At 31.4% G+C, this 12,716-nt stretch overlaps 1 protein-coding gene across 4 annotated transcripts in view; it reads right to left on the bottom strand.

Moving 5' to 3' along the window:
* The window catches only part of Ric1 (RIC1 homolog, RAB6A GEF complex partner 1), a 125,961-nt gene that overhangs the window by 39,288 nt on the left and 73,957 nt on the right, over positions 1–12,716 (bottom strand). For 2 of the 4 annotated variants that reach the window (XM_046445808.2, XM_046445811.2), the window contains 4 exons: positions 12,012–12,154; positions 11,657–11,793; positions 8,011–8,102; positions 3,800–3,888 (listed from right to left, as the gene is read on the bottom strand). In XM_046445808.2, the coding sequence (XP_046301764.1) occupies positions 3,800–3,888; positions 8,011–8,102; positions 11,657–11,793; positions 12,012–12,154 (461 nt within the window). The remainder of the gene's footprint in view (positions 1–3,799; positions 3,889–8,010; positions 8,103–11,656; positions 11,794–12,011; positions 12,155–12,716) is intronic. The other 2 variants (XM_046445809.2, XM_046445810.2) reach the window with 2 other exon arrangements.

Here is a 12,716-nt window from a genome sequence, read left to right as displayed (position 1 = left end):
GAAAAGAGAATATAACTTGACTGAAGACTTCTAAGTAAGCAGAACTGAAAACCCAATGACAATGGAATTTCAGTGAATATAAAAGAAATAATTATCAATCTAAAACTGTATAACAAGCTAAGCTATAATTAAGTCACAGGGTGCAATAAGCCATTAAGACCAAATGAACAAAAACTTCACTGAAAGAAATTCTGATGGATGTATTTCAGGCAGAAAATGATCTAAGAAGGTAAGAAAGAGAGGTGACAAAAATATTGGTATACATATGTGAGGTAGAACTAAGTCAACAAGAAAAGTTAAGTATTCTAATATTTAACTGAAATTTTAATGTAAGATATCTCAGTTTCTTCCTTGAAACTAATACGATTTTTTTATTAATAAGTTTGATTAGATTTACATGGGTACGCTCAACCTCTTTCTGATCCCAAACATCTCAAGGCTCCCAATTACTAATATGGATACAGGCATAATACATTACAAAATTCAGAAGACATATAGCAATGAGATTATACTGCTGTTATATACAATTCTGCAAAGGTAACTGGCCTTGACTTAAAAATAGATTCATTCATCACATGTCAATTATGTGTTTCTCACTAAACTGAATTAAATTGGTGTAAAAAAATAAGAACCAAACTATACTCAAGCTTGTAGTCGAGGAGGGGGAAATATCTGTAAGCAATTAAGTTTCAGTAAAGCATTATAGATGTTAAGAAAGACTTAATGTGCAAAGTATAATGAAACAAAGGAGGGAATAGTATTCTAACTAGTTAACAAAAAGATATTTCATTTAAACTATGTCAGGAAATATGATGAGATGTCTGCCATGTAGAAATATGAAACATTTTACATTTTAGACAAGAGAACAGTGTGAGAGTCAAAGGTATAAAACAGTATGGAGATATCAAGGTATCAAAGATCTGTAGACAGTTTGGTCACCTAAGTAAAGTGTAAGACTATAGTTCCCAGCCTGTGTGCCAATGTATACCAGAAAAGGGCAAAAGACTTACAGAGATGCTATAAGATAATTTTCAAAAGAAACATAGTGATATACAGCATGTGTTGGACACAATGTAAATACCTAGCTGCAGTAGTTTACAACTGCAATTCATTTTGATGTTATCTCTTCATGAAGAAGGGTTTTCAGGAGCTGCTGTAATACAAAGTAAGTATTCTGTGAAAATCAATGTGAAACCAGAAATGTGGATGGTTGAGACTGTGCAGTCTCCAAAAGGCATACACACTCCATTAGTTAAACAAACAAATAAACAAACAAAACCTATGTTTAAGAATGTTTCCATTTATAATATATATATATACACACACACACACACCCCCCACACACATATATATATAAATTATATATATATATTTATTTAGTGATACTGATTGGCACCAGGGCCTGGTGTATGCCAGGCAAGTGCTCTACCACTAAGCTAACATTTTCAGCCCAGCTGCTCAGTTAACCCAATACCTATATCTACCTTCTCCACTTCTGCTAATAAAGGCTTAGAAAAAGCTATCATTTCCAAGTTTTCTCTGAAGCCTGAAGTAGCCAGGCTTTATGGCCATAAAGGAGATGAAAGTAGAAGACAGTTGAAGTAAGTAGGAGGCAGGGATACATCTGGGAAAGCTTTTGCTTTTCTCATTAAAAAGAAAAAAAAATCAGATGTTTTGCATCTTTTCTGCTTGACTCAAATGCATTATGCTGGAGATTTGGAGCTACCTTGTGACCACCAAAAAGTTCAAATGAAGGTCAGTAGAAGCTTGCCTTTGGATTTTATGCTCTTTGAAAAAATAAATTCTATTTGTTTAAGCCACGGTAATTTGGGTTTTCTGCTAATTTAGTCAAAAGAATCTTCAATGATGCAAAGTTTAGGCTTAATTTTGTGAATAGCAGGGAATAAAGGGTTCAAAAAGAAATTCTTATTTATTGCTATGTATCCAGCAGTTAGAAGTGTCTAACGTGTATTTGTTTAAAACTGAATTGGAAGACATACAGTGGGAATGAAATCAGGGAAGAGATTATGGCAAAATCCAGATAAAGAATACAGGGGTTAAAACTAAGGATAGAAAGAACTAAATGAAGGAATAAAAAAATATCTTAGCAGTCTATCCTGTTACACAGAAATCTTTGGGTTACATAAAACCTTGTTACATGTTCTAATAATATTTACATATAGCAGGTATCATTTAATTTAAAGCCAGTATTTGTTAGACACAGTATTACTACTATGTGTTACCTTCCTTTATCTGAGATTTTACTGTCCATATTTTCAGTTACCCAAGGTCAACTATGGTCTGAATATATTAAATGGAAAATTAAAGAAATAAATAATTTATAAACTTAAAAATGCATACCATTCTGAGTAGCATGATAAAATTTCACTCTGTCCTGCTTAGGGTATAAATCATCATTTTGTCCATTATGTCCACATTGTATACACTATTTACTCATTGTCACCTAGTAGAATCTCAATTATTTGACTGACTGTTGTGGTATCACAGTGCTTGTGTTTAATAATCCTTATTTTACTTAATAATGACCCCAAAGCACAAAAGCAGTTATGTTTGCAATTCAGATATTCCAAAGAAAAGCTGGAAAATATTTCCTCTAATGGAAAGGTCAAAGTTCTCAGGAAAGGAAAAAATTATATGCTGAGGTCGCTAAGATCTGTGAAAGTAATCAATATTCTATCTGTGGAACAGTAATGAAAAACTCTGTGTTAATTTTGCTGTTGCACCTCAAACTACAAAAGTTATTTTTGGAATGTGTAATATATGCACTACAAAGATGGAAAACATATTAAATCTGTGAAATACATGAACAGAAAATTAACAGCAACATGTTGCCCCAGAAAGCATTGAGGCCTATGTGAAGAATTCAGAAGTGATCCTCTTTCTGAAGAGATAATGATCCATTTACTACAAGTAAGAGATGGTTACACAGATTTGTGAAGAAGTTTGGACTGAAAAATAATAAACATTACTGGAGCTGCTGCATCTGCCAATGAAGAAGCTGCTGCTGCATTATTCAGAAGTGAATAAATTGATAAAGGAGAGAGAATACCATTCAAAGCAAATCTTTTTTTTTTTTTTTTAGAGAGAGAGAGAGAGAGAGAGAGAATTTTAATATTTATTTTTAGTTCTCGGCAGACACAACATCTTTGTTTGTATGTGGTGCTGAGGATCGAACCCGGGCCGCATGCATGCCAGGCGAGCGCGCTACCACTTGAGCCACATCCCCAGCCCCCCAAAGCAAATCTTCAGTTGAGAAGAAACTGGGCTTAAGATGCCCAAAAGAACTTATATTCATAAAAGTAAAAAGGAGGTACCAGGGCAGAAAACACAGAAAGGCAGAATAACTCTGGTACTAAGTGGCAATATCTTAGGGCATATATTTAAAGCCAAGCATAATGTCTAGAGCACTAAACCTCACATTCAAAAACAAAAATTATACTTTGAAAGAGAGGAAAGAGAAAGGCCACTTGCACATAACTTTTATTTCAGTATATAATTGTTCCAGTTTAGTATTTTTTAAAAAATATTTTATTAATTTTAAATTTTATATATTTATGGAGTAGACAATTCAATACATTTAATCAATGTATAATTATCAAATCTGGCTATCTTTTACTATACTTGATTAATAAGTAAAACTTTATCATATAGGAAGAAAACACATGTAGTACTATTCATGGTTTTAGGCATGCATTGGAAGGGTGAGGAGGGGTGTTGGGATGTATTCCTTATAGACAGAGGAGGACTAAACTAAAAACGCTCTTAAAAAAATACTCACCAGGATATTGTTTTGCTGTTAGCTCTAATTTATGAGACAGCAGCATGGCTCCAGTGGTGTTATCTATTGTATAAACCTGTACAGAACCACTGTGAAAACAAACAAACAAAAAAACTTTTTGTGAAAAAAAGACAAATATAAATAGAGCATTTTATGAGAACTCTTATGTTCTGCTAATTCGAATAAAAAGTAGAACAAAATTGTTTTGTAAATAATTTCAAGTCGCCTCATGACTTTACACAGTTGCATATTCTGTATTCTAGCAATTTTGTTTCTAGATATACCCCAGAAATTCTTGTCTAATGTTTATTACAAGACGTGAACAATGTCCACTTTACTAGGTGTAATTGTAAAAGAAAAAAAAAACTGACTATAAAACAACATGAGTAAGGGAAAATAAACTGGCATATTTATATAGTGCTAATACCAGAGAGCATTGGAAAAAAAAAATGAATGAACTTTAGTCACATGCAAGGCAAGGAGCTAACAAACATAAATTTCAGATAAGTGATTGCCCAGATGGAGAAAGGGGAATATTAAAGAAAGCCAAAAAGAAGGCTTTGTTAGTACTAGCAATGTGCTGTTTCTTATGCTGGGTAATACAGATTCTTATTGTTATATGTGTTATTCTGTATATATGATATATATAAATAGTTCATTTAAAAATATTTATACGTTTCAAACTTACAAAGGGCCTAAAACCAAAACTAAAATCTCTATATTACTTCTAAAAAGGGGTGCATCATTTTGTGTTTATAGGATTATTCTCACTTCAAAAGTTCAACACACACTCATTTTGGAAAGTGAGTTGGCTAATTCAGTTACATTACTTATACAATGAAATTAAAATGAAAAAGAGAAACAAGTTTGTTTTCAAAATACTTTTTAGTACAAGTCTGCTTTTGCAGATGAGTGCCAGAATGAAGAATTAAGAGAGCTTGAAGACGCCAAACACAGAAATGATAAGGAAATGGAAATGTTAATATCCCGATTTGATTAGTACACATAAACCTCTATTGTAATATCATGCTGCACCTCATATTTACTTATGATTATTATACCAAAAAGACTACTGCTCCTAAAGCAACTGAACAAAACATCTCTATGATAGAAATATGGCTATTGTTAACAAAAATGATCAAACTTAGCATCATTAATATTGGGACAACTTGACATTATTGCTGAATGATGCCACAGAAAGTACATATCATCAACCAGGACAAAAATGTTTACCCAGAAACATTTTTACCATTTATTTAAACATTTTTTACCATTTACTTAAATGGTTAAGACATTAAATATAAAGGTGAAGAACTAGGTTGTCCAAGACTGACCTATTGCAAAATGGTATTTTAAAAGAAAGCTGGCTTCTACAGAACTCTAAACACATCAGCTATAGCCTACAGCTCCAGAGCTCTGGATCCTACATCTGGGTCTGCTAGACCCCTGGGTACCAGACCTGAATACAGGTAATAGAAGAACTGCACACTTACCACTACTCCTGTCTCTGTCAGTTTTCTCTAAATGCTGTTCCAAACTTGTTGTGTGAGCTTCCCAGTCATTTAACTGTATTTGCTCAACAAAACCAGTTTTCAGGTTAGTCATTATAGGTGTTAGAGAAACTAATTAAATACCATCATGAGGAAACAATGAAGCAAATTTTAGAGTGTAGAACATTCTGTAAAGAACTGATCTGGACTTAAAAAAGTCAATGCCATGAAAATAAGAAAAAAGGCATAAGGATTGTTGTAGGAAAAAGATAACTAAAGAGAAATAACAACTGAATATAATTCATGAATTTTGACTGATTCTGGTTTAGAACAAAGGAGTATAAAAGAAATTCAGGTAACACCTGAGTTAATTTGAACATGATATTAGATATTATTAGGGTATTGGTTTTTAGGTACTTATCATTAATCACTTGCATGTGATAAAGATAGTGGGTTCATGTTAGAAAAATGTCTCTCTTTTTTTGAAACCAAGACGTAATATAAAGGTCAACCAACAGAAAAGCTGATGAATATGATACATTATTCATAAATCAACTAAAAATGGTTATAGCTATTGGCAAATACTATGGATGAATTCACAATGTTGACTGATACAAACAACATAAAGAATGTAAAATGTGATTCTCTAAAGTTCATAAACAGGTAAAACTAAATTATGGTCTTTAGGAATGTATACATGGGTAACTAAACCATAATGAAAAATAAATGATTATCAAAAAAGCCAAAATACCATTACTAAGTTAGGGAAGGAGTAGAGTTACAATTAGAAGCAATCTAGTTGTGAACAGATAGATGGTTGTTTATATTAAAATTACGTTTTCATTTTTTTGGTACTGGAGATTGAACCCACTGAGCTATATCCCCAACCATTTTTATTTTTTCTTTTGAGACAGTCTCACGAAGTTGTTTAGGGCCTCACTAATTTGCTGAGGCTGGCCTCAAATTTGCAATCCTCCTGCCTCAGCCTCCTAAGCCGCTGGGATTATAGGTATGTGCCAGCACATCTGCTACAATTACCTTTTAAAGTGTGAATATTTAGGTTACATACCATTCTGTATGTATGTTTTTAATTTATAATATGAAAGTGAAAAGGAATGTTATAAACTTTATGTCAATAAATTTGACATTATATGAAAGAAACCAACTCATAGAAAAACATACCTTACCAAAATTAGAAATTGAAATTGAAATCCTCTTAAATATATTTTAAAAACTGAATTGAATCAGGCAACCAAAAATTACCCCAAAAAGAAAATTAAGGCCTAGCTGGCTTCATTAGCAAATTCTGCCACATATTCAAAGATGAACAGAGAAAAATTAGAAACGCTTCTTCAACTTATTTTATAACCTTGCTTGACTAGGAGTATTAGATGAAGGAAATGTACTCATGAACATAGGTTTTAAAATTCTCAAAAAAATGTGAATAAACTGAATCTACAACTATAAAAAAATGCTTGTATATCTACATTTAACTCAATGAGAAGCAATGTGTTCAGAACAAGTTCAAATAAAAATAAAATGAAGAGCCTTCACTCTACAAAGGTTACTGAAAGTGTAACCAAGGTAGTGATTTGTAATAAAAACATCTTTGATATTTATTTGGGTGGAAATGATGTGGCTGGAGACCAGACTAGACGCACATGCTATAAAATAATTAAGTCTCATTTTGAGAGCAAAAAGGAATTTCATATATAACAAAGTTTTTAAAAAGCACTATACACATTGCAATGTAGTCTTACAACTGACTGAATTAAATTTTTAAAAAAATTATGTTAAATATTTCAATTTAAGCTAATGTATAAGCTCAAAGTCAGGAATCCTTGTTTTTTTAAGGTATTCTAGGTGTTTAGACCCATGTCCAATACATGATAAGCACATAAGACATTGTTTAACTGAATAATTTTATTCCATTTTATTTTTAAAACCTCTATTACATTAAAGTTAAACTAAGAAATTGATTTTGCGTCTAAGCTTTAAATACACTTCTTAACTAAGGCACATCTACTAATTTAAAAAGGCAATAGCAACACTGATGTGTTAAAAGGGATTATTAAGAAAAAATAAACATCTTCTAGTTTTATTTATTTTTGCTGTACTGGAGATTGAACCCAGGGGTGCTTTATCACTGAATTACAAACCCAGTCTTTTTTATTTTGAGACAGGCTCTTGCTAAGTTGTCAGGGCTGGTCTCAAACTTGAAATCCTCCTGCATTTGTTTCCTGAGTTGCAAGGATTATAGGAATAAACCATTGTATCAGGTTCAGATCCTCTTTTTAACAATAAAGAACCTAAATTTTAACTGATTTATTCTTTTTAACTTGTAATTCAATTTTCTACAATTAAAGAAAAGCTTGCTTTTACAAATTAAAATGTCCAACCTCTCAAATCTGCCCCTTTATCTTTGTTTCAATCTAATACCTTTAGACTTTATGATAAATTATAATAGGCATGATAAAGTTTCCAAGTGTGGAAAGACATCTTTTAAAATATTTTGTTCTTTTTAGTTATACATTACAATAGAATGTATTTTGATATATCATACATACGTGGAGTTGTGGTCTACATATGTGGAGTTACACTGGTCATGTATTCATACATGAATATGGGAAAGTTATATTTAATTCATTCATGGAAAGAAACTTTAAGTCTAAAAAATTATTTCTGATAATAACTTAAAAATTCAGAAATCTATATAAATACCTTGCACAACCAAATGCCATTAGTCGATATTTGTTATTTACTGCTACACATGTTCCATCAACAACATCCTGTGGCCAAACTCCATGAAGCTGCTATAACAAAGAAAAACGGTTAAAGCTTAAAAAGTATTTCCTCAAATTTACTGTAGCCATTATAATTCTTCTCCAATAAACATGAAATTTCCTAAAACTTTATTTGGTTTCATAGCATAGGAAATATCCCATCAGACCTACCATCTGAATATTCTCCCTTAAAAAAGTCAAATCTTTCATCAATTGTTCAATAAATATTCCCAAGTGAACTCAATCCAATAAGAGTCAATCTAAAACACTAAAAAATTAATATCCAATCTCAAAACTTAAACTAAATGAAGAATGACCTGTTTATTTTAATGTAAAGCTTTTGATAACAAAAACTGCATCTCTCTTGTTCAATATTAAAATTTTCATTACCTAGCGGAATGTTTAACTTCCCAGGCAGTGGAAAGTAGTGAATATTACTTGGCTTATTAGAAGCAATTCATTATCTGTCAATTGCTTACTATTCTTTACTATTTCTTTACTATGTAGTAAGGCTAATGGCATTATATCCAGCAGCCTGATAGAAAAGCGCAAATCTATTTCAGGTGATTCTCTCAAATGACCTTTCCAAGCTTTAATTTTCTTATCTCTAAATTTCTTACCTCACAGTGTGGCTCAAAGATTAAATGAGAATGTCCATATACACTACTTAGTACAATGCATACAATTCAATAATTTAAGTACTCCATAAATGAATGAAATTATTATTAATCTCATACGCTATTTAATTCTGTATATACAGAATAGATTTTGCCCATAGTTGTTAGTTCTTATTTGCCAAAACAAGGATATTTAGCTTATAAATTGTAAAGGAAAGGTCATGACATTAGTTTAGAAGCACAAAGTAGAGCTATAATAAAGCACTTTATTTATTTATTTTTTATTTGTGCACTTTGTTTTTTAATGATCCCCAAAGTAAATGTTAGAAGATGCATACAATATAATCACAACTGTTTGAACTTTACTATTACAGATTTTATTCAATTCCAAATGAACTGCATAATCTAGTTCTCAACAGAGAATAGTCATGTGTGAATGACAAATGATCAGACAAATTTGTTGTTCCACAATTTTATCACCAAGCAAATATCAGTGTATATCTTCACAATCTAAGGAGGCTATGACATCACTAGGTGATATAATATTATGGGACCATATATTCCACATATATGTGGAATATCATTGAGCAAAATGTAATTATGTAGCACATGACTGTATTTGCTCTTTTGTAGAGATTTTACTTATTTTTCTTTTCTTTTAATATTTTTTTAGATGTTGATGGATCTTTATTTTATTCATTTATATATATGTGGTGCTGAGAATCTAACCTAGGCAAGTGCTCTATCACTGAGCCACAACCCTTTTCCTTTAGACTGTTGCCACTTAAACATATTTCCATGTACTCTCTAATTTAAAACTGCTTATATTTTTACTTTCCTTTTACTTTTGTGTAAAATAAAATCACAGGTCTGTTTTTATTCAACATGCTTGTGAGATCTATTTTGTTGCACACAGCATTGTTTGTTCAAGTTTACTATACACTTAAACACTGGGTTTAGCTCACTGGGTCTCTGGCCTCCCCTAACCAGGAAATTCTTTATTATTATGTTACCTTTTGAAAGTCTTCATGTATATTTTTTAAAGTTTTAATCCAACTTTTTGGATCCTCAGCAGGATTTTTTGCCCTAATTTTCTAGCTCTATTGAACAGAGAAATGGTATAATGTATGCATTTTAACACATTTATTAAATGTCATTTTGTGTATTTCCCAATTATCAGTAATCCATATGTATTATACTCTTATAATTTATATTTTCCAGTTATAACATTTAATAATGTTCTTCTGCTTTTATTTTTTAAATCCTTATTGGAAATTTCTTTAACCATATAACCAATAAATGATGAGAATAACTGAACTAATTTTAAATACTCAGAAAAATATTAACTACCATTTCAGCTCAAATATTTTTGTTTTCAGTACAAACATTTAAGTTCTAAATATAAATATATATACATCTTGTAGAAAAGATTTTTATTTTTATTTGTATGTTGACATTAAGCTACCAAAAATTCATTATTTGAAGAATAATTTATTTGAAGAAGAGCAACAACAAAATTCCCCTTAAAAACTTGAAATTCTTTCCCATTAGAGAGCAGACTGAAAATGAATATTTAGTGTCCATAACTCCTAAAGCCCACACTTTCATACAAGATTTTTTTCAAAAGCATAAACTGACAAAGACAAAGAATGGGAGAGAAGGTAGAATTTTTAGACAACTTTGAAAGCTGGGAAGCATATGGATAAGTAGAGCCCTTCACTGGCAGTAAAGAATACTGAGAAATGGCTAACTTTACATTGTAGTATACACGAAAGGCTTGGAAACTAAATTAGAACTGGCTTAAAGCCCATTTAAGAAGCACCTGGTTTTCTCAATGCTGTGCAGCCAAGAAATACATAATCTATACTCCAACAGAAAACTGGACATTTTTCATTCGAGAAAAACAGGAATGTCAAAGATAAAATTCACACCTTGAAATTGGACCCTTTAGCCTAACTCTTTCATAACTCAAATTCTAACACTACAGGAGCCAGGTATACATCCACTGGAAAGAACTAAGACTCTTTTCCAAGGAATAGTGGAGAAAGAAAGATGATGGGATTGAAGAGGAGGGGAAGAGAAAGAAGGGGAGAGGAAAAAGTAATGAACATAAAGATAGGGGGCTCCCCAAGTAAATAACTAAATAAGATTATCCCATAGTGAAGATCATATAACCAAATTCACCAAAACTCAGTTTTCAATAAATCCAATTTTATTTTGGGTCTCTATGACAGCAGCAAAATCCATATAATAATAACCATTAGCAATCCAAGGATCTCATATAAATAAAAGAGTAATGGGAACCCTCAGGGTGATGATGATGAAAAATAAAAAAAAAATGCAGCTATGTTAAAGGAATAAACGAGTTAAGCGGTAAATACATATAATGTAAAAAACACTTATTAATTCCTAGAGGGACAGAAAATCTGCAGAAAATGAAAAGAAACCATACATGAAAACTAAACATACAACAGGGCTCAGGAACTAATAGGGTCTACATACTGATAAAAATACAAAAAATAAATGAATAACTTCATTGAATAAAATAAAAGTCCTTCAACATATTAAAAAAAAAAACACAAAACTTCATTGAGAATATGGAAAGAATATGAGTATGTTGGGAGTAGGGAAGCGGGAAGTGAATGGCCATTTTCCATAGGAGAAAGTCAATAACACAAACTAAAAACTAAAATTAAAGACAATGCTCAGAGCAGTAGAGGAAATATCCAAATAACTAGTACAAGAATTAAAAGGCATATGCCTCTGGACAGAAACCATTGATTTTCTTCAATATGTCTAATATAATTTTGTCTATACACATTGTTTATACATACATATGTATATAGTTAAAAAATTAATAACTCCTAAAATCTTAAATGAAAATAGAAAATGGGGAAGGATTTAATAACAAAGATTAACATTATTAAATGCAAAATAAAATAAATATTCAAAGTAAATAAGCCATACCTCTGCAGTAAATCTACTTGACACTGGTGTAATAAATCCAACTTTACCATCATTAAACACAACAGCAAATCCATCAAGTGTGGCACAATATTCCATGTCTCTGATGTGCACATCGGCAAAGCCCAGAAATGAACCTACTGAGGAATAAAAAAGTGCACAAAATAGGTTTATGAGTATAATAAAACTATCACACGTTTGCTTGCAAACCCTCTAAGAATAGTTAAAATGACAAAAATTATAACCTAATGACCCTAAACAATTAAACTAAAATCAATGCTCATCCAAAGAAAATACCTAACTAGGTTATGTCAAATATTAAACAACTGGTTCTACTTTCTGTAGAAAGTGTAATTACCTCTAGATGATTGCAGATCTACTGAAAAGGGTACTGTGCAAAGATTAATGGCTTTCCTTCCATTTGTCATTCCTTCCCAGTGAATAAGATGAAGAAGTCCATCAGAAGTAGCAACCAGAAGATCTTCCAGTACAGACTGCAAACTGTAGGGAAATAAGCAACTTAAATCACTTTTAAAAACATGCTAGGAAAGTAATGACTATGAATATAATTACTCTGGAAAAGGCTAATGCAAAAGAATCATGACATCTCCATTTATATGCAATTTAGCTATGACTTTTACCTATGTATAATTCAATCTAGATTCAGAAATTCAGGGAAAAATGATGGACTATGTGTAGCCACAGTTACAAACTTGATGAATTGGGTTAAAAACTAGAAATGCTGAAACAGCAAATTAGTAAAGAGAAGCACAAGTGATAAATGACATGAAAGGAAAAGAGGAGGGGAAACCATAAAAAGAACAGACATTAACAACAGGATGACAATCTAGAGCCATGGACTGTGGAGGTAATAATACTCAAGCATTGTCCAAAAGAATTTTCAATAATGATGGAAATGTTCTATATTGGTACTATCTTATAAAAGTAGCTAATAGCCTTATGTAGTGAATGTACACTTGAAAATTAATAGCATATATAATCTCTACATTAAAATTAACAATGGCGCAACAAAACATGACCAGACATATGAACAGGAAAATGC

The sequence above is a fragment of the Marmota monax genome, unplaced genomic scaffold (genome assembly GCF_021218885.2).
Source record: "Marmota monax isolate L192 unplaced genomic scaffold, Marmota_monax_Labrador192_F-V1.1 WCK01_AAM20220418_F8-fsc00124, whole genome shotgun sequence".
NCBI lineage: Eukaryota > Metazoa > Chordata > Mammalia > Rodentia > Sciuridae > Marmota > Marmota monax.
Note: the sequence above shows the minus strand (reverse complement) of the source record. Positions and strands in the feature narration are given on the sequence as shown.